At 42.4% G+C, this 22,993-nt stretch overlaps 2 protein-coding genes across 3 annotated transcripts in view; one reads left to right on the top strand and one right to left on the bottom strand.

Moving 5' to 3' along the window:
* STC2 (stanniocalcin 2) overlaps nt 1-22,993 on the bottom strand; it is a 363,863-nt gene that overhangs the window by 44,832 nt on the left and 296,038 nt on the right. The gene's annotated exons all lie outside the window — the stretch shown is intronic.
* ERGIC1 (endoplasmic reticulum-golgi intermediate compartment 1) overlaps nt 1-22,993 on the top strand; it is a 101,386-nt gene that overhangs the window by 39,749 nt on the left and 38,644 nt on the right. For both annotated transcript variants that reach the window (XM_063120612.1, XM_063120611.1), the window contains exon 3: nt 11,118-11,190. In XM_063120612.1, the coding sequence (XP_062976682.1) occupies nt 11,118-11,190 (73 nt within the window). The remainder of the gene's footprint in view (nt 1-11,117; nt 11,191-22,993) is intronic.

The raw sequence follows: 22,993 nt of genomic DNA on the forward strand, positions 1-22,993 counted from the left end.
AAAAACAAAAACTGCAGAACGTCTTAACGCAGCAGGAGTGAAAGGTTTCCTGTAATGATCCCCCCTTCTCTGCCTGAGTCTCAGCGGTCTAAAGGAAATGTTTATTCACAGCCCTTCATTCAAGCCTTGGTCAATATTTGGGAAGCATAACTCCCCTTAGTTTCTTGGGCTTAATCAAAGGCTATGTTTGCTGCCCCCCAGCTACCTTGCCCCACTACGAAAGCATTTGTGGCATATGGGGGAGAGGATTTGGCTCTTGCAGCCAGCGTTGGAAAGCTGCTAAACAAGTATTATGCCCTTAAGATACCCAATCCACCGGCGATGATGTATTGTAACCTCTGTAAGGATGTGTCACACAGTGATAAAGTGTTGTGTTGGCAGATTTATATAAAACTGGCCTGAATTAGTCCTTGCAGTCCTTGTGGGAGCATTGCAAGCATGCCTGTTCCTGCAGTGAAATGAGGTGTTGCAACGATTATGGTTATTTCCATAATCTGCCTCTAGCTTTTAAACGCCTGCTCCAGAGCACAGTGAAGATGTGTGGCTGACAGAACTACGTGTTTGTTCATAATAAGCAGATAATAACACCCATACTTACAAATCGGCCAACTAAAGAGAGTTGTGCAGTTATGCCCTCATCATGTAGGTGTGTTATGTGGCCACTGGAGTTGAACTCACTCATAGTTCCATTCCTGGAGCTGTTCTCCTGAATTAGAAGTAACAAGCATTCGTGTATACAAGGTTTTTCTCCCCCTTAGGAGGATTTGTCTTCAAAAAGCACGCAGCTATACTGCCTCTAAGCCAAGTGGTCTATGTTCTAAGAAAGAGGAAATGTCATTTCCTATTAGATAACCAAAATAACTTTCTAATAATTATGCCCCTCTATTTAAGAATGTGGTATTTTTCCTCTCTCCCTTTTGTGCTTGAGGCAACCTAACAGAGCTCAGTTATTATAGAGGTGGTGTTCAGTAATTCCCAAAACAATCCATCTCAGAGTTAGATGAAACGCTCTACTAAGTGATTTAGGTCAATATAATTTACTCTAGTTCCAATGCTAGATGTGATGGGGCAACTGTGTGTATTTTATCCTCATGCCTGTCTTGTTTAGGCACAAAGAAGTGTGTGTGTGTGTGTGTCTGTTCTTGACATGAAAAGGGGAAGCAAAACCCTGCCTCCTACCCCAGCTTACTTTGATGCACTGCATTGTTTTAAGCTGTTTTATTTCACCCCCACCCACCCTGCTCCTTTTTATGTAAGGAATAGACCCTTTCCCCAAATGGGGCAATAGCATAGACAGCAGCCCCATTGGATCTAGTTTGGTCCTAAGGCAGTAGTAGCCAACCTGTGGCCCATTGGCCTAATATGATTTGATCCATGGCCTGATTTCAATAAACTTCTGCAAATAATAAGACCTCTTGCAAGAACAATTTGTTTCTCCCCTGGCTGAGGAAAGAGAGAGAAGGAGATGTCATGAAAAGAAATAGAAAATGGCAGGTCAAAGAGAGAAGGGGTGATGGAAAGAAAAGGGGTAATCCTACATTTTTAGCTCTTAGCCTACCTAACACTGGTACCCACCCCATCAGAATGCGGCCCTCGACTGAAAAAAGGTTGCCTACCCCCATCCCAAGGGAAAAGGTATGTGCTAAAACATGTACCTTCAAGGCTAAGGTAAAATGGAAGTAAGATTTCTTGGAGGAGAAGGCTATGAATGGCTACTAGTCCTGATGGCTATATGCTACTTCCGCTATCAGAGGCAGTACGCTTGTATACACCAGTTGCTTGGGAACATGCGTGGGAGGGTGCTCTTGCACCGTGTTGTGCTTGTGGGTTTCTGGTCGACAGCTAGTCAGTCACTGTGTGAATAGAGTGCTGGACTAGATGAATCCTTGGTCTGATCCAGCAAGGCTGTTCTTATGTTCTTATGATTTTTCAAGGACATGAGATGGTGCAAAGATGAAAGTGGGGAATGAGGTTCTGGAAAAACAAATGGGAAAGCAAACTGCAATACAGGTTAGCCTTACACAGGATAAAGGGAACTAAAATGAAATTGGATGGAGAGGGCAGATATTAGATATGTAACAAGAGTGGGGAGAATTGTATTGCTTTCAGCAGAATCAAGCAGGTAGTCTTGCATTATGACTTCAGTGCTAGTTAAGTTCTTGCTTGAGAAATTAGGTTGTATATTTGCATCCTTTTTTCATGCTTTGCTGTTGCCAAGGTCTGATGTCCCTATCAGACACACAATCTTTTTGGTCTTTGGCAGTTATGAGTTGGAAGGATCCTGATCAACTGGCTTGTGCAGCTTCGAACTGGTTTGTTCTGCCTGAAACAATCCCTGCATTCAGTTAGGTATACAGGCGGAGTCTTAGAAGAATGTCACCGTATGCCTCTTAGTTCCTTCTTTGTGTGGCTTTATGTGGGTTGGCCAGTATAACACAATTTTTCCTTCCTCATGAATTGCTTTGTATTTTGTGGGCCCCTCACTTCTGTCTCCTACCTCATTACACTTTTTTTTTATCTACTACCACAAATTCAAATGTGGATATGGCCTTTTTCTGGTGAATGGACTCTTTCACATTGATCATATTCAGTAGGCTTCTTTTAAAGGGTATTGATAGCAAATTCTTGCCCTTGCAATAATTTGAGGAGCAATGAGGTACTTGGTTCCTGAGGCTATGTGTTCGCTCCTTGTAGAATTCTGCAGCTGGTAACTCTAGACTGGTATATGCTATGTGACTTATGGGAACTATTATGTTGCTATTAGGTCTTTTGTTATTTCTTGTTTTCTTTGGTATATTTTGGCATCCATTGTAAGTGGCAGACAAGGGTAATGCCAATCTCTGTTTCTTAAGTCAGAATTGCCCAGAGAGCTTTGGCTATGGGGCAGTATATAAATGTAAATAATACCAACAACAACAACTCGGGTTCTGTGTGGGAGCTATCTTAGGGGAACTTACTGTGATTGTGGTGATATGTGAGTCAAGTGCTGTATTAAAACACAGAACATACAGGTATTCTGGGGAATTTTAGCTTTGCCAGTTTGGCCAAAAGCATTATAAGAATGTGAAAAGGGACAAAACCTGAGGTAAATTCAGGCTGGTAGTTACTCAGTGAGTAGCTGAGGACTGCTATGTCACAAAGAATGGCGTGCTGCTGTGCACCTCCCGAGGGCCCACACCCCAGCAGGGGTCTATTGACAAAAGCTCCCTGGGGTTGTCCCTCTTGCTCTGGCCCAGACAATGGTGGTGGTGAGGAAGAGAGGCAGTGGATGCTGCTGCCTGCTTGCTTACTGGCTCTCTCTGCCTGTCAAGCAAGCAAGTAGTAACAATAATAAAAGGACAGGACACAGAGCAGGAGCAGCTGATGGCAATAGCAGTAAGAAGGCAAACTCACCGAGGGAGGGGCCCATTACGGGTGTCTTGCCCAAGGCCCCTCATAAACTTTGAACCGGCACTGTACATTACAGAAAACAGATGGTTAGAGCTGCCAAAGCTCTGGCTTCAGATTATTGAACAAGCACTTCCTAAATTATTTGTTATGATGTCAATATTCTGGCATAGAAAGCTATTGCTAATAGAGGTGCTGCACCTCATACAGCAACCTTGCTGGAGCTAAGCAGGGCTGGATTTGCTCAGTGCTGAAATGGGAGGTCTACCAGGAATACCATGTATGTGTCTTTGAGTTCAGAGAATAACAGCAGGATATACATATAATAAACAAACCATAAATATTCATAAAAATTCTAAGTGCTGTCTGGAATTTCTGATATGTCTGGGGTTGCCGCCTTTGGCTCCAAGCTTTCCTGGAGAGCCAACTGCAATCCAGCTAAGGAGAGATGCTTATGAGAAGCCTGCTTCCACATGTGTAACACATGTGGGGGCCAAGAACCATGGGTATAAATTGGATAAGCATCTAAATACATACTGGAATATACAACCAAGTGTGGGTGCTGTCTGTCTATGTTGCATTGGATGCATATTCTAATGCACATTTGAACGCACATCCCTCATCCACAATCTGGCAAAACTAGTCACACATGCACAACTTTTTTCAGTGCAAATAAAGTCAATCAGAGCAATCCACTTTAGACTGTGGCCATGATCCAGATTTAAGGCCTTTGCTCCCGTACAAAAGAAGAGATAATGAGAGGCCAGGAGTAGAAGTGTGGATGGGGAATGCTGAAAATGAGAGGTATTAGCCAATGCAGGATGCTTCCTCCTTTTCCCTTCCTGAGACTAGCTGTGTGGAACAATAGCATAAGAACATAAGAAGTGTCATGCTGGATCAGACCAAGGGTCCATCTAGTCCAGCACTCTGTTCACACAGCAGCCAACCAGCCATCAGCCAGGGATGAACTAGCGGGACATGGTACAACAGCACCCTCCCACCCATGTTTCCCAGCAACTGGTGCACACATGCCTCAAATACTAGAGATAGCACATAACCACCAGGGCTAGTAGCCATTGATAGCCTTCGCCTCCAAGAATTTATCCAACGCCCTCTTAAAGCCATCCAAATTGGTGGCCATCACTACATGTTGTGGTAGTGAGTTCCATAATTTAACTATGTGCTGTGTGAAGAAGTACTTCCTCTGATTTGTCCTGGATCTCCCACCAATCAGCTTCATGGGATGAACATGGGTTCTAGTATTTTGAGAGAGGGAGAAAAATGTCTCCCTATTCACATTCTCCATACCATGCATAATTTTGTACACCTCTATCATGTCTCCCCTTAGCCTCCTTTTTCCAAGCTAAACAATCCCAGTTGATGTAACCTTCCCTCATAGGGAAGATGCTCCAGCCCCTTAATCATTTTAGTTGCCCTTTTCTGCACTTTTTCCAACTCTATAATATCCTTTTTTAGGTGTGGTGACCAGAACAGGGGGCAGCTTGTGAGTTCTGGGATGAATGGAGGTGAGGAAGAACTTCCTGGACTGGAAATCATTTTTCTATCACCATCTCCAGCTACCCTTTTCACTTCTATCTTCCTGTCATCCAGTTACATGACCTCTGTGCCCTTCCACTCCACCTGGGAAAGGGAGATCTGGATCAGGCCTCCAGTTCTTGATACACACAATTAAACACACAGACAGCAATGAAAGCAGGTGCCAAGCTACACAAATTCACACACTATGTTTCATACATTTTTATTTGAATTTAAAAGCATGTTTACTTGGAGCTACCTGAAGTAACTCTGGTATCTGGTTTAAATAGCCATGGAAGTCACCACAAAACATGCCAAATATTTAACTTGCCCTGTTGCTCTGCCTTTGATATATTAGCTTGAAGACAATTTCATTCATTTGTCCAAAAATTGCCCATTATAGAGAAGACTCCATAATGGGCAGGGCCGGTGCCAGACTATTTTGCGCCCTAGGCAAGGTGAGCTACTTTCAGACACACCCACCCAAAAAATGCCAACTTTGATTTTTAAGAACATATGTTTCCTGGAAAAAAATAAGCACAAAACTTTAAACTGCTAAATTTATTTTAAAGTGCAAGAAATACATCATGCCACTTATAGCAAACAAATTGGAAAGGAACATCTATGGGTCTAAAATGCATTATTTAATAGGAATATCACCTCCAAATCATCCCCCCCCCAACTCACACACGTGCACACTCCGCATCACTCACTCCAAACAAACACACGCATGAACACATGCATTCACTCAAAGTCCCCATGCATCCCATTCACATATACATTATCTCTCTCTCTCTCTCTCTCTCTCTCTCTCTCTTCCGGGTTTGTTCTGGAAGTCCGAACGTGGAGCCGCCCACCCCCACCCCAGCGCCCCTGGCTTTGCTTCGGCTGGGCGGGCGTGGGGTGCCATCCTCGGGCCGGGCCGGCTCACAGCCAACAAGCGTGAGTGCTGTGCTGTGCCCGGCGCCCTTCTTAGCTTGGCGCTCTAGGCGGCCACCTGAGTGGCCTCTATGGTAGCACCGGCCCTGTCCATATAGCAATCTCTTTACAGGTACTGGCATGTGCTGTACAGCCTTGTACAGCACACAATTGCCTTGTAAAAGTTTGGTACAAATAATGCTCCACATTTTTGTCCATCTGTCTTTACGTGTTTTTCACTACAGTCTGTCATGGACATCACTTTCTTTTATACAAGTGAACACTGAATAGAATCAACATATTAAATGTATGAAGAGAGATGTCCTACTTTAATCACTGTCAGGAGATTTGTGCTGTAAGATCAGGGCTTTAGAGTCAAATTCTGAAATGGAGTCATTCATTCAGTGCAGATGAACTGTGTGGGGATGGGTGGGATGCTGGTACTCTTTCTTTTGGTCGCAGGTAGGCTTTAGGGGGCCCATAACAACCTAGCCTAGATGGTGTCTTTTTGAGACACCATCTAGGCTAGGTTGATAAAGAATAGGTCTGTTAGGAATTTCTATAAGCCATGATGAGCTAAATGGAACCTCCAGGTCCAGAGGCAATATATATCTCATTGCCAGGTGCTGGGAACAGACAGGAGAGGCCTGCTAGCTGTATTTCGTAAGATTTCCAAATCCATTTGGCCAGCTGCTGATGCAAACAGATTGCTTGATTACATGGCCCCTTGATCTGTTATGGGAGTGCTCTTCTTAACCTGCCGCCAACCCTGGAGGAAGGATTGAATGCCTGCGGAAGGGAGTGGATTGGTTCGGGCTGTGTTTTCTTCTCTGATCCACCTTATGCTGCTGGCACATGACTCATTCAGGGTTTGTGCTGCCACGGTTCTTCTTTCTCTGACCACAAACCAAGCAGAACATGCATGAGCTGAGTGACAGCATAAAGGGGATAGGGTGGAGAGGGGAAAACATGGCCCAGCCCTTAACCAAAGTGTTCCCTTTTTCTGTGTGTCCTCCTTCACATTTTCAAGTGGAAGTGAATGACATAAGCATGAGCCCAGTGGTAGCTGGTGTCTACTGCGGCTGGCAGGTGGAACCAATAATATTCTCAGAGCCACACAGAAAAGCATTCTTTTGACTGCCCAACAGGCAGCAACCTATTCCACAGAAAGGAGAATCCAAGGCAGATGAACTTCATGATCATACCTGCAAACCAGAGTGTGAGGGTGGAATGGAGTAGGATGGGATGATGATAACTTCAGAGCAACACACACACACACACACACACACACCTGTGAAAACAGCTGTTGTATTTTGAACCCAGCAGTCAGCAACCCATGGCATGGAAAAGGAAAACTGAGACACATGAACTTTAAGACCATGTCTGTAAATGCAGGGTGGGGTGACTGACATAGCAACCTTTTGAATCTCCAGAAGTACAGGGAAATCGAGGCAAATGAACTTTAAGATCGTGCCTGCAAAGCAGAACGTGAGGTGGGAAGATGATGACATAAAATATGTTGACAGGGCCCTCAGAACAACACAGAAAAGTAGGCTTTTTTAAAATCTTGAACAACCAGAAATCCATGAAACCATGAGGAATGCATATTTGGTGTAAAGATGAGGACTGCAGAGCGAAGGTTCAGTTTGATATATAAAGTCCAAACCCCAAAGCAAGGTGTTTTTTTTTAAAAAAGAGAGAGCTCAAACTCTAAAGTCACATGTAAGAAGAAATTCAAAGGAGATTAAATACCCACCCCCCAGACATATAGTTTTCAACATTTTGTTTTATAAAAGCTACCTTCTGGGCTGATGCTTTGGATCTGGGATTTGATGAGCTGATTGGCTGGTACCTGATGCCTCATCCTCTCTAGGACAGTGTTCAGTCAGAGGTGTCCCCCCCCCCAAACTATAAAGACTGGACACTTCAGTGGATACCCAAATTCCCAATATAAATCCTGCGTTCTGTTTAGGCAACCCAATCATGCCCATGCTTAGTACATTGTTAAGCTGGAGAGATGTTCTGAACATGTGCAAACTACTACACATACTCAATAACAAACAGCAAGGTTCTAATGAAGGTGGGGTGGGGAGAAGACAGAAGAAAAGGACTAACCACATCTTATCAAATTAGTAACTTGCTGGGGATGGGCTGTGGGGGGGGTGTCTTTTAAGGACTGGGAGGGATAAGGGAGAGGCAGTGGTTGCCCTCCCACACCGGCCTGGTTCAGACAACATGCTAAACCATGCTGCTTAACCACAAAATGGTTAAGGGAATGCATTAAGGTTAATGCATTCCCTTAACCGTTTTGTGGTTAAGCAGCATGGTTTAGTGTGTTGTCTGAACGAGGCCAGCGTAGGCCACCACTGCATGAGGCCTGCTAAGGGTAAGTCAAATGCCAGCAGAACAGGACTGGGCAGAGAGAGGGAAATACTATACCAATCAGTCTGGAAGCCTTAATCCCCTTCTCTTGGCTGGCATGATTAGAAGAAAACATAAAATAATTCATTTGGGTGAATTGGTGTGCCCATGGATTTTCACAAGGTTGTCCTGTAATTAAAGAAAATAGTACTGCTGTGATGCATGTATACATTGAAAGAGCCCCTGATTGTGGTGGTAGAATGGATATTGGACTGACCTGTCATCGTGACCGAAGAACAAAAAATAGGGTCACACACTTCGTAGGTGCGTGTCGTCTCCCGTCGTCCCCTTTACTGCTAATCTGCCGTTTGAGGTATTTCTTTCCTGGCTGTTTCATGGTGATTCAGCATGAAGTCAGAATGCAGAGCATGGTTGCTTTAGTTCATCAGTTAATACCAGCCCTGCCCCTTTGGGTTACTGTTTTTGCCACACCCTCAGCATTCACCTGTCAATCTGCTTTCCTCACCCAGAGGAGGTCATTGCTTTGGAGGCTGCTTTTGAAGTGTATTGGGTGCTTTCTGGCAGGGCTATCTAATAACATGCCAAAGCCAGCCTGACAAACGTAGGATTATGGTTTCCTCCTCAGCAAAGCTTGGATTATATTCAAGTTTGGAGAGAGATAACAATCTGAGTTGTTGTGACCTGCACAATGGCTACAGTGTGGTGAACTGTGGTAGAGGAAATGGCCCCACAGGGTTGTTATGGGTGTTCTTATACTCCTTTTATGAGGGAAACAGCATAACTGTGCCTGGGTTACATCACGATTAGACTCCTTGAAGAAGCTAAGATGGAAGCTATAGTTGTTGCAAAATGACTTTACTTTCCCTTTTTGGCATGGGTGTTCCATCAGTGCCACTGCAGCCTCAGCTTTCCTCCCTTTGGATACCTGGCAGCTGCCCAGGCAGGCAGTAAATTGGTGTTGCTTGGGGAGGGATAAGTGGAGCCATGCTTGCCGATGGAGGGATGATAGGTTGTGCTGGATGATTAGAGAGAAAGTGGTGGGAGACTCCTTTCTCCCCCCCCCCACTTTTTTTTAAAGCCTGGTGGGAAAGAAGGCTCCATTTCTCTTCCATTTATTTCCTTTTTGGAGGCTTCTCATCTACCCTTCCTTTAAAATTCCAGTAGTCAGAACAGGAGAAATAGACAACAGCCTTCACAAAAAGTTGCTTTGCAGCTTTCTTCTTCTTCTTCTTCTTCTTCTTCTTCTTCTTCTTCTTCTTCTTCTTCTTCTTCTTCTTCTTCTTCTTCTTCATGCATTGACATTGGTCAATGCATGGTAAATCATGTGCAATGGTCACAAAACCAGTATAACTCCAAGCATAGCATTAAAAGAGAAAAGAAGAAAATGGGGAGACATGATAGCAGGTATGAGTGTCCCGGAGGGGAGAGGAAACAGAGGTGATGTTTATCCTTGAGGAGAAGCCTGAGGGGAGACATGATAACACTCCTCAAATACTTGAAAGATTGACACACACAGGAGGGCCAGGATCTCTTCTCGATCATCCCAGAGTGCAGGACACGGAATAATGGGCTCAAGTTACAGGAAGCCAGATTCCGGCTGGACATCTGGAAAAACTTTCTGACTGTTAGAGCAGTACAACAATGAAACCAATTACCTAGGGAGATTGTGGGCTCTCCCACACTAGAGGCATTCAAGAGGCAGCTGGACAACCATCTGTCAGGTATGCTTTGAGGTGGATTCCTCCATTGAGCAGGGGGTTGGACAGGATAGCCTTATAGGCCCCTTCCAACTCTACTATTCTATGATGCTATGAAGTTCTTTCATTATCATTAGGAAACACTTAATGAGAACAGCAATGCATGTGGGATTGTGGGGATCAATAGATGCTTCCCCCCTTTTTTAACCTCGGTGCAGATAAAGGGGTGAAAACAAATAGCTGCAAGAGAGCCTGCATGCTTAGTTTTAAGTAAAGTGTGTGTGTGTGTGTGTGTGTGTGTGTGTGTGTGTGTGAGAGAGAGAGAGAGAGAGAGAGAGAGAGAGAGAGAGAGAGAGAGAGAGAGAGAGAGAGGCTAAGCTGCACATTATCTATTTAATGCATTGTGTAGTTTAGCCCAGTAACCCTGGAAGAGCAAGTGCCTTGGAACAGTAGAAGAGACTAGCATGGATGAATCTGTCAAGCTCAAGTGCATTGAAATTCCTGTTTTCCTACCAACAAGCTCATTATGATTCAGGTCTGTCTTGGACTATGAGCTTTCCTCACTCTCACTCCCACAGAAGTTCATATGTATCGCCATATGCATTTTTCTAAATGTACACATTATTTGCATGCATTTCTTAAATGTTTGCCTTTTCTCCAGTCAAATAGCAGTTTTGTGCATATTTTCCAAACATACACATTTTTGTGCGCGAGTGTTTCAAATGTACACTTTTTTTTGTACACATCCCCCTGCTGAAACTCCTTGCAAGCCCAAGAAATGTATGGATTTAGTTAGTGAGATGTCTTCCATTCGATGTTCATTCTTTGACGGTGTGGAGCGGGTATTTATGCATGAAATGGCTAACCCAACAAATTTCTCATTCATCCATAGCAGGGTCTATCCAGGGGGCAGGGGAAAGAAATGAAATTTGCTATAAGCCCTTAGAAGTCTCAAACTTGTGTATCTCTCCAACATGGTCACATGATAACACATAAGGCAAATCAGGATCTAGGAGAGAATGGGGATAAGGAAGGGTATTTCAAAAGAGGGTCTCCAGTGTTGCACCCAAAAACATCCAAGAACAGTTGTTTGATAGAAGAGCTGTTGCGAAGCTGTATGACGACAAAAAATATATATTGTCAAGCCTTGTCATGGAAGGCTGGAAACTAACTTTTATCCAACTCTGTCTTTTCTAGTCTCTGTTTGCTGCTGTTTCTTCATACTGTTTCTCTTCTTGTCTGAACTGACTGGATTCATAGCCACTGAAATGTAAGTACAAATCATTGCTGTTGACACTTCCCACATTTTTTTAAAGAAGTGATTATTTAACCAAATAATTCCTTTGTAGCTCTGGTGTCTCTTAGTATTTAATCCATACGTTTTGGTATTTACATGTTGCAGCCTAAGACCCTGTTTAGACATACTGGCAGCAAATTGTGGGTTAATTAACCCACGAATTGTGGGGATGCATGCATTCCAGGATTGTTTCCGCAAGCAACTGAACAGGGTACCTTGTGGTTGTTCGTAGTTAAACAACCCCAAGTTAATCCATGGCTTGCTCATGGCTCAGGCACTGCACACATCACCTCAGTTCATGGGTTAATTAACCTATGGGTGTTGTAGTCCAACACGTTTGGAGGGCACCAGGTTGGGGAAGGGCTACTCTAAACAAAAAAAGAGAAGTAGATGGCCCTAAGTTGTTCATCATCAGTTTTCCACAACCCCACAGTCACCTCTGCATATCATATTCTCCATCCTGTTCTCATGTTTGATCTGCTTTCAGAGAATGAAAATTTCACTGGCTGTTTCTTCCTCCTTAGGGAGGATGTAGCATTAAGGCTTGTGAGCCTTAACTCCCAATTTCCCTGCTTTTTGGTGCTTGGTTGAAAACTGTAGAGCCTTAATGTTGTTTTGTAAACCACAGGTTTTTTGTTTAATGAATTTCATGGTTTTGTGTAACGGATGACCAGGTATTATACAGTTGACAACCCAGAGTCAGCCAGGATGTTAAACCATGTTGACATCCAATATAAAATCAAAGCTAGTGTTATGTGTTGAACTCAATTTTCACATTAATTAACCAAAATGCTTACATCTCCCTCATTTTTAAAGATAAAGAGACGAAACTTGGCAGCATGGTAGCTCTTAAGTAGGGCTTTAGGCATGCCAAGTTGGAATCAGATTGGTTTATGCCTTGATTTTTAGGTGTTTTTTTTTAAAAAAAGTCAACACTTTTTTAAAAAATCCTAAAAATGAAGGCATGAACCAATCTGATTCCAACTTGGCATGGCTCAATTCTTGCACAGGCTACATTTCCATCCCTAGATATTTACTCAAAGTAAGACCCATTGGATTTCCTTGGTTCTTGAAAAGCAACATACTTGCTTTTAGATTTGCCAGTCTCAGCACTCTATGTGTGCTATGAATGCCTGCTCTGTCTGTCCCTATAGTTTTCTGCAAGGCCCAGCTGGGGGAGGCCAGTAAATTAAACGCAGGGATGGAGGGTGGGATTCCATCAAGTTCATCTGAGAGCAGGTGTTAATGAACCTTCCAGGAGAGTTGAGGCTGGATTTCTGGCAGACCCAGCCAGGCAATTTTATGGCCTGTTAGTCCCTCCGTTTGGTAGCCTGCAGGAACACCTGCCTCATAAAGCAAATGGCCTCATGAGAACTGTTATTATGGTCTGCTACTTTGTTTGTCTTTAATAGTCTGTGATCCAGACCTCTTCAGAAGGGGGAATAGTTGTGTGCTTGGGGTCAGTCTAAATTATCTCCAGGTGTCCCTTACTCAGTGCTTCTGATTGCAAAGAGATTGAGGATTCCCCCCAATTCCATTACGCTTGAAGTTGAAAATAGATTTTATAACATAAGAAGGAAAACAGTGAATAGTAAATGCAAAGAAAAGTAAATGCAAAAGAACATCAAATACAGAAGTGAAATGTGAAACATTACTGTTGTTGTTGTTGTTCTTGTATTTTTGTTATTATTATAATATTTATTTGTATCCTGCCTTTTGCCCAATGCTGGGATTCAAGGCGGCCTTACAAAATGAAAACATATACAGCTAAAACCTATAAATAGAAATATACAATAAAAACATAATTAAATACATTTCAATATTAAAGCATTTAAAACTTTTAGAATATATAACTATTTAAAAGTCCAAGGTATAGACAGAGGTCCAGATTATTTGCCAAAGGCCTGCCAGAACAAAAAAGGTTTTGCCTGCCTCCAAAAACACATCAAGAGCCACTTTAGACTGCAATGATTAGAAAGAAAATACATGTGTACAGTATGCAAAATACATTACTGTTTAACTGTTTCTAAAGCTTATTAGAAAAACAGTGTGACTAGACCAAAACCAATGTTGTAGGCCCAGAAGTACTTTGAAAGGTTTCAAAATTGTACTTAAAACTTACACCGGCCCAAACTAATTAAATGAAGTGTTTGAAGCTTTCAACTTTATAGCAGTATGGACCAAACTCTTAGAAAAAAGGAAAGAAGCACTGTGTGTGTATTGGGGGGCAGGGGGATTAAAAGGAATGTATAAGCTACCTATTCCAAGGAGAGATCTGAAGGCCATGTGATCATGGATCCAGAGGAAGGCTGAAAGAGATCTCTGCTGAGCTCTACACCCTGCTTCACAGTGAGCAAAAAAGCAAACTGCCTTGGGAAAAGAGAGCCCAAAATACTCTCAAAAAGCTAAAGGAAAACATGTTCCAAAAGAGAACTCTTCTTCTCTCAAAAGGGAAGCAAGAACCAGGCTGAGTCTGTTTCTCAGAAAGCCAGGGCTGTTTATGAACTAATAAAGTTTCAGTCCCATTCAATTCCATAGCTTCCTTGTGGTAGGGTCTGAAACCAGGCTGCTTAGTGGTTAAAGCAAAACCCAACAATCAGAAGGAATGATTCCACTAAGGAAAAGACTGCTAGAGGAGCCAGGCAGACATTTTATTTTCAGCATACATCTGTCTGAGGCAGGTGGGAGGGGGTGAGCGATGCTTGAGTGCATGCACGCTAAGGTTGAAAAAGGCATCTGTATTCACTCTAATGGGATGAATAAATATTCATTAAAAATCAACCGAAAGGAATTTTTAAAAAAGGAAAAGCTATTCCACTCACTAGAATTGGATTGATGGGTAAGGGGCTCAATTCCCCAAATTTCATGGGCACAAACCTCACCAACCTATGTTATCAGAATCATTTTGATTCAGAGAGGTTTCCCCCCCCCCTTTTGTACCTTAAACTGCCCTCCTTCCTTCAATCTTTCATTAATCTTCTTGAAATTTTCATAGTATGTAAAACCAACATTTCTTTCTGGCACATGTAAATTTCAGCAAGATTGGTGAAACATTTTCTATTTTATGAATGTTAGAATGACACACACACACACACATTAATGCTTTATAATGGCGGAATGCAGAATCTACTCTTCGCCCTTAACTACATGGACACTGCAATGTCCATGTAAATAATAATAATAATAATAATAATAATAATAATAATAATAATAATATTATTATTTCTTACCCACCTCTCCATTTTGATCGAGGCAGGGAACAACAATAAATATAAAATACATAAAACTGAATTAAAACATGATATACATTGTTAAAACATCCTAAATAGAATGAATAGGGTAGGGTATAAAAAAGAACCCTGAGTTACTCCATAGAGAAGATCCCAGTATGGTGAGTAGTCATCCAGCATTGCCCTCTGAGACCTTCCTGTCTAGACCAAGTGGGGAATTGTTCAAGATCAGTTCCTTCAAATGCTTACTGGTTCATACAGCCATGACTCCGTTGATCAACAGTAGTAAGGACTGCTGCAAGATCTAGCAGTACCTGTATTTTTTAAATTAAAAGTCCAGTTCATTAAGTGAGGGTTGGAAGGTGTCACTGTGATTTTTATCAGTAGATTCTTTCTACCTTTGCCTTTCAATAACTTGTCATCAAACTGCTTTTGCCATTGCTGGCTACAGCTGAGAGGGAGGGGGAGGATTGTGTGCTTACTGAAAGCTTCTACTAACATGCTGAAATAGGAGGGAGAGGGTAGGCCAGGGCTGTATGGCACAGATGCCATAATGCTGGGGGAATGAATAGCAACATCTGGCATAGGCCAGGGTGCTTTGCCTTCCTCCTCAAATCTGCACCACCATAGGATTGATTATATGGATTTGGAAAGAACTATTCCCCGGATAGCCACTGCGAGTTCTTTATGAAGTGAAATGGGAGCAGTATCTAAAATGGCAGAGAAAGGTAAGGAATACCATTGTAAAGTGAAGATAGTAGTTCCTGACACAATCTTATTTGTTACCAATCTGGAGGTCTCCTTTTCTTAAAATCAGAAGGGGAGAAGACATTTTTAGCCTTGAAGTTTAATCAGAAGTACAGGAGATCAGTACCTTAAAGCAGAGCTGACAGGCTTCATGATGTAGATTTTCTTTCTTAAAAGTAGTCTAAGTGTCATTGGAGACATTTGAGGCTCTACGTATTGGGTATAATGCAGAGTTATTTCAATTTACTTATCAATCATTTATGTTTAAAACTGAGTGGCACACAGATATGGGGCAAAATATATTCTGGTTGATAAGAATAGGTTGGGGGTAGAACAGCAGTTATTTTTATATTTGGAGGTTCGACTTCAGCATTCCAGGCACTCTTGAATAAAACGGATTATCTAGATACATTTCATTCGGGCTTCAGGCCTGGTTTCGGAACGGAAACTACCTAGGTTGCCCTGTGGGATGCTAGAGTTGTAAAATTTCCGGAAATTTTGAAGCCATGGAAAAAACCCGGTTTCCCCCCTGTTTTTTTGGGGAATAATGCAATATTAGTCCAAGTTGGTTTGGTATAAAATTATTACACTTGGTATGTTAAAAGTACAGTGTATTCAAACTATTATTACAAATTTAGTTTACTTTTTTTTTAACTTTTTTTGGTAAACAGCTCCTGAACTGTAAGGAACCTCTTTGGTTTTGCCAGTTTATGAGGAGCAGGCAAAAAAAAATTTAATTTTAAAAAACAACAACAGAAGAAACCACCAACATTAGTAACAAAGAAAATTATTTATGTTTCTGCTAGTGTTTTATGTCCAGTGTCAAGACATAAAGCACCCATTCCCATAAAAAGAACTGAGAAAAAGGGGGGAATCAAGATTCAATGAATACGCATGAAATTTAATTAGACTCATTTTCTGACCTATAGCTATCACTATTAGTTTCAGTTTCTGGTTCAATGTCAGTGCCCCCTAAAGGCAGAAATGCATCTTGCTCTTGCATTTGAGAGTTGTAGTCTCAGTTTGCAACCTAGGACTTGCTTGTCCTTGGTGCACAGACACTGTAATAATCTGATACTGTACAGATTTTAGAAACCATTTGGAAAATTAAATATCTGAACACCTTGTCTTAAACATTTTATTCATCATGAAAAATAAAACATCCCGTAATCCGTTTTTCCTTCATTTTTTTTTCAATTTTTCAGGAAAAAAACCAAAAGGCTTCAGGAAAAACCCAATTTTTCCAAAACATTTCCGGTTTTTTTCCCGGGCCTTCACATCTCTATGACCTTTGCCAAGAGAGGGACATGGGGAGTGCAACCCTGTTGATTCTCTTGGACCTCTCAGTGGCTTTTGATACCATCGACCACGGTATCCTTCTGGATAGGTTGGCTAGGCTAGGAGTTGGAGGCACTGTGTTGTAGTTGTTCTGCGCCTACTTGGATGGCCGATTCCAAAAGGCGGTGCTGGGGGATTATTGCTCTGTACCATGGCATTTAGGCCATGGGGTTCCATAGGGGTCTATTTTATCCCCTATGCTGTTTAACATTTATATGAAACCATTGGGAGAAGTTATCTGGAGATGTGGGTTGAGGTGTCATCAATATGACACCCAGCTCTACCTCTCCTTTTCATCAAACCCAGGTGAGGCAGTGGCTGTTCTGAATCAGTGCCTGAGCATGGTAATTGACTGGAAGAAGGCCAATAAACAGACTCAATCCAGACAAGACAGATTGAGTCCACCGTTAGCGGGTGGATCGCCTGTCTGGCTAGGTAATGTTCACCCTGTTCTGGACGGGGTTGCACTCCCACTAAAATATTAGGTTCGTAGTTTGAGGGTGCTCTTGGATCCAGAACTGTCATTTGAGGCACAGGTGAACGCAGTGGCAAAGAGCACCTTTTATCAGCTTCGGCTGATATACCAACTGCACCCTTATCTGGACGGAGATAGCCTAGTTCTTCTTCGTGGTCTCTGTGCATCACACTATGGGCTCTGCGCTTGCGCTGAGCTGAGCTTCGGAAAGGATCAGTAGCTGAGTAAAAAAAAACGTTTAGAAAGCGGGAACCCCTCCCCCACCGTCCAGTGCGCATGCTCCCGCCCGCTCCCGCCTTCTCCTCAGTTCTTTGCGACCGCTTACCTGCTAGCTTCGTCGGAAGGATCCTCCTCGTAATTCTAACAAACTCTTATAGCTGAGCTTTTTTCTCCGTATCTTTTTCTCAAAAACTTTTCCGTTACAGTTATCCATGCTCTCATAACCTCTCGTTTGGATTACTGCAATGCATTATATGTGGGGCTGCCTTTGAAAACGGTCCTGATACTTCAACTGGTACAAAATAGGGCAGCACGGTTACTAACAGTGACTGGCCAACAAGACCACATCACGTCAGTCCTCTTCCAGCTTCATTGGCTGTCAGTCCAGATCCAGGCCCGATTCAAAGTGCTGGTATTAACATATGAACTAAATGGCTTGGGGCCAGATTATCTGAAGGAACGCCTCCTCCCATATGTACCTGCCTGGACCCTAAGGTCATCCTCAGGGGTCCTTTTCTGTGAGCCCCTGCCAAAGGAAGTGAGGCAGGTGGCTACCAAGAGGAGGGCCTTCTCTGCTGTGGCACCCCAGCTGTGGAATGAGCTCCCTAAGGAGGTTTGCCTGGCACCTACACGATATTCTTTCAGACGCCAGATGAAGACCTTTTTATTCTCTCAGTATTTTAGCATTTTATAAATTTAATTGTAACTTTGCTGTTTTAAATTTGTATGTTAAAATTGTATTTCTGCACTGCTGCTGATTTTATCCTGGTTGTGTTTTTATATTGTATTTTATATCACGTTTTATACTATTTGTTCTATATTTTGAATGGTTTAAATTTGTATGAACCGCCCAGAGAGCTTCAGCTATTGGGACGTATGAATATGCAATAAATAAATAAATATCTTGGAAACAATTTTGAGGTATAATTTTGAGGCTGATTGGGGTCCCCAACTTTTTTGCGTTGTACTATCAAATCCAGAGTGCAGTCTGTTTCATTACTTCAGAAGCTCTAAAAATCCTTCAAGAAATAGAAACAAATCTGCTTTTGGTTTATTGCTGCTATTTCCATATTGGGCCTGTTCAGACAATATGCTATGCCATGATTAGGCTGCTAACCCTTTTGCAGCAAATGGTTAGTGAGCGTGTTTAAACTGTGGTTATGTAGCCACCATGGTTAGGAATTGTTCACATGACACGGTAAGCCATAATGTTTAGCGTAAAATGCTTAACCGCCATAGCTTAGCATGTCATCTGAACAGGTTCATAATCAGCAAAGGATATTCATCTTCCAATGTCTGGTTAAAGTTTAAGACCTGTGGATTTTGGCCATGTTGGCATCAGTGGGGAGTATTATAGGATCAGCTGAAGCTGGTTGATTTCCTGAAGGTGTATCTCAGGTTAGGTATGACTTCCCATTTGGCAAATTTAAAAACATCTATGGACCAATGTTGTGTGAATGGATTTCTAACCTTTCTCCTCTTTTCTACAGTCCCCAACGCCCCCCACCAAATTGTTCCACAGGATGACCCAATTTTCTAGAGCAGGTTTTGAGGGCACACAGGGGGTGTGGAGGGTGGAGGGGGGGATAGCATCCTCTTGGTTCCTATGACTTAAGCAGTTTCGTTAGCGGAACTACTTCATTGGATTTCACCTCAACATTTTTGCTCTGGCTAGCAGCAGCTTTTCAATGGCAGAGATAGTGCTCTTCGGATGCAAGAATCCCCCACACACTTTAGAACTTTGAAGATTGAGACCTACTATTTGCTTTTTTTATTATGGTTTCTTGATGACAGAATAAAGCTTGTGCCTCATTATTGTTCACTGAAGGGATGAGGTTAAAGTTGCACACAAAGTAGGGTAGTATAATGCAATAGACACTGCCATAGCTGACTGAAGCTTAGGTTAATAGGTATGAAAAGCAGGGCATTTTTGTTGGTAACAACCATCTTGTCTCCTGAGTATGGCTCATTAGGCTGGCTCACTGTTGATCTTCCAATGATGAAGGCCTTTTCAGAAGGTCTTTGAGTAAGTTGTGAGATTTCAGCAGATTTAGTTTTGGATTATATAGGTGCTTACACTGTGATTTTAGAGCTGATTTTATACTGTTTGGGGTGTATGTGTTGTATAAAGTGTTAATTTGATTTGGAAATGTTACAGTATTGTTTTGTAAACTGCTTTATAGACTTTGTTCGAAGCCAAAGGGTGGGAATGAAATAAATTTAAATACAGATGTTTGCAATAACATTAAAAGTGAAAAATAAAATTTGAAATGAATATTGAAAAACAAAATCAGATATGGTCATTCCCCAGGCATCAACATAGTAGCGTCCTCCTTGAAGCTCTCTTCTTACTAAACAGAAATCAGCTTCAATTAGTGATTCTTAACATGAACGAATCTGTCCTTGGTAATGAATTACTCACTGGCATCCGGTCTGTATCATGATGAGCTCACTGAGTTACCCATAACACAATTCTTTGGGTGTTAGACACGAATGAATTACCCTAGAAAAGAGCACTTCAACAAACAGACTGGGACATTATACCACTGAGAGATCCTACTTACCTTGGGACCTGATGATGGCTGGAATAAATGAAGAAGAAAACACTGTCCTGCTTCTGTTTTCTTGCTTTCGAATAAGTACTGTTTTCACATTTCTGTGAGTCTGTGTTTAACTCCCCTTTGGATTTTATTTCTATACCATCCTCATATCTGGTTAATCTAATCTTTTGAATCTTCAGTATTCCTCTTGCCAGAACATTCTAGGAAAATTAGCAAATTTCTAGTTACTGAAGACACAAGCTGTTCTTCTTCTTTTATTAAAAGCATATTGGAATAAATGCATTTTAACATCTTAAAAGAACTGTTATCCTTGAACATGAGTTCAAAGAAGTTTATTACACTGAGGCCTTTGCTAGACCTACCGGTCTAGCGGGAAGGAGGGGTGAAGATCCTGCAATATTTTTATCGTGAAATCTCCACCTCTGTTCACACGTGGTGCATGGCGCCCTCAGAGGGAGAGGTGTCGCGCCCGCCATTTTGGTTTTCTTTCTTAAAGAGACAGGAGCGCACGAGCGGTCGTGTGCAAAAGGTACGTTTTTTTAATGGGCCAGAGCTATGGTCCATGTGTGCTTCTTAAAACCCTTTATCATTCAGATTATCTTTATTCTCTTAATTCTATTTTTTAAAAAGCAAAACACTCCAATGGTTCTGTGTGTTTGTGTGCGTACGCGCGCGTGCGCACTTTCTCCTTGAAATCTTTACTAAGTACATAGCACTAAGGGCTAAATTACACATGACATTAGTTACATAGCTCTGCCTTTAAGTGCAGGGGGGAGTGTTGTTTGGACAAATAGTCAGGCCAAGGTATCTGACCCAGATTGGGGTCTTAACATGAGGGGGTGGGAATAGGGATTTTTTACTCTCCCCTCCCCACCCCACCGTGGGCCCAGTTCAGATTGGGGAGCCGACACCTGCAATTTGCATTGAGGGGAAAAGTCCCATTCACTTCAGTGGTGTTTTTATTCAATGCAGTTTTCAGGCATGGGATGGTAAAAGGTTAAAAGAAACTTGATTCCCATACTGGGGTCCCAGTTCAGATCAGTCCCCTCTCACTGCCTATTTAAAAACAAAACAAAACTCCAATGACTGCACTTCACAGTCAAGCTACATCATGTGTAATTTTCCTCTAGTTAGGTGAATTTGGTAATGAAAGAGAATTAATTTCTTGGTCTAAAACTTGCTATGAATGAATTATCCATGGCCCAGCAATTTCTGTTAAAACAGAAGCATCTGCTAAAGCATCATGCAGGTAAATAAATAGTGCAAATTCTTCTAGGTAAACCACAGCATCGTGGAAGGCCCATGGAATACTGACTGCTTTCACATCATGGGGATATAGGGGCTTGTCTATATGCCTGTTGTTGCACAGCAACGCTGAGTGGTTTATACGAGGCAGCTGCCAACTCGCAGCCACATCAGGCTTTTCCTCCTGAAACTGCACTTTTTTAAAGTGTCGATTTGCCGCGGCTTTTTCGGTTGCTCCAATGCCACCACATCGTTTCTTCATCTGTTGGTGATGGCTTCGGTTTGGGGGAGGTTATCGACTGCTTGCGGACTTGGGGGGATCACCTTCAAAAGAATGCAGATCAAGAATCTGGCCAGAGGAAGAGGAGATCCCTGGTGGGGGGAGGGGAGTGATAGGAAGAGGTCAAGCTCCACGCTTTCTGGCGCCTCAGAGCTAGCGGCATTTCTTTCCCTACTGATGAATAACTCAGCCCCATTGTCATTGTGTTTTACTCCCAGGTAAGCTTGCCTAGAACTGCAGCTGGAGACTATGCTTCATACCTGCAATCCTAAACCCACTTATTTGGGAGTAGGCACTATTGAAGTCTGGGGTTTACTTCCCAGGAAATACCCTTGGGATTGGGATTGGCTGTCTCAAGTAGAATGGCTGCAGGTGTTTCCTCCCACTGTATAACGTTATCGTGCAGCAGCAATGCTGTGGGGTTTTGAGGGAATCCGTGAGCACAGTGGTGTTGTATAGAGCCCCCCACCCCTGGTCCCAGTTTTGCCGGCTTAGGAGTAAGAGATACCAGGCTGGTGTGATTACTTGTCCCTCCCTCTGTGTTTCTTATCTATAAAAAGAAAAGAAAAAGCACCATAACATAGCCTAATCTCACATTAGTGTTGTGAGGCTTAGCGAATAATAAGGCACTTTAACTATGGAAAGCATTAAGGATAAATTGTTTTAGTTCTGCCTAGCATTGTTACCCTTCAGGCTTTCTGTTTTCATCTTTTACAGTTGTAAAATCTCCCCAAGCAGATCTTTCTTCCCTCTCTCTACTTGAAATGGTATGCTTCCTCCTAGTTCTAATGGGTGTATGTGCTTGCGTGCTGGGGAAACCCTACCTACTTTCCTGCTCCCAGTCATATACTGAGACTATATTGGTGGTTGTCCTCTTGTGCAATTAAAGAAAACATTTTCCCACAGCAATAATGTTCATATATGAAGTGTAGTAATGTGGGAATACCTATGCTCTTGTGAGACCCGGAGCGGTAAGCCAGAGGCATATACAGGCGTCAGATTGCTAAATGCTAATGTGTAAACTCCACAGGTAGAATTCTGTTTTCCTGGCCCCAAGCAATGGATTTCCTTGGAAACTTTATTGACTGAATCTCAATTTGCCTGGGCCTGTGTGCACTTTATAGCTTGATGAAATGCACAGTCATTTACCAGAATCTGGTCCCTAGATATTGATGTGCATGTGATTTGCTTGCAGTTACACACACCAGCATGGTTTGCAAGTGGATGAAAACATAATCTGGACACACACACAACACACACAAAATTCCGTGAATGAGGCAGGGCAATTGCACATTAAAAGCATCCCAGTTGCCTTTGGCTCCTCTTCTTCCTTCCCTGGCACTTAGCAGTAGCCATTCCATCATGTTACCTGAATTGTTTCTATCCCAGCTGTTGTTATAAGAACTATAACTTTAGGAACAGGTGCCTGAGTTTGCTTCCCAACCCCTCCTCTCTTCCCATCCCTTTTTCATTTTGTGTCTTTCCTTTTAGTCTGCAAGACTCAGAGCAAGGATTATTGTTGCTATTTGTCTGGGATCCTTTTCTTCTGGAAAGAGGCTAAAAATGCTTTATATGAATAAATAAACAATTTGCTGGTTGGAAATACACCCTTTTCAAGCAAGGTGCTCCAGCTTGTGTTTGCAGTACAACTCCAGATAGATTTGGATGATACTGATTTGTC

This window comes from Elgaria multicarinata, chromosome 3, assembly GCF_023053635.1.
Source record: "Elgaria multicarinata webbii isolate HBS135686 ecotype San Diego chromosome 3, rElgMul1.1.pri, whole genome shotgun sequence".
In the NCBI taxonomy this organism is placed as follows: Eukaryota; Metazoa; Chordata; class Lepidosauria; order Squamata; family Anguidae; genus Elgaria; species Elgaria multicarinata.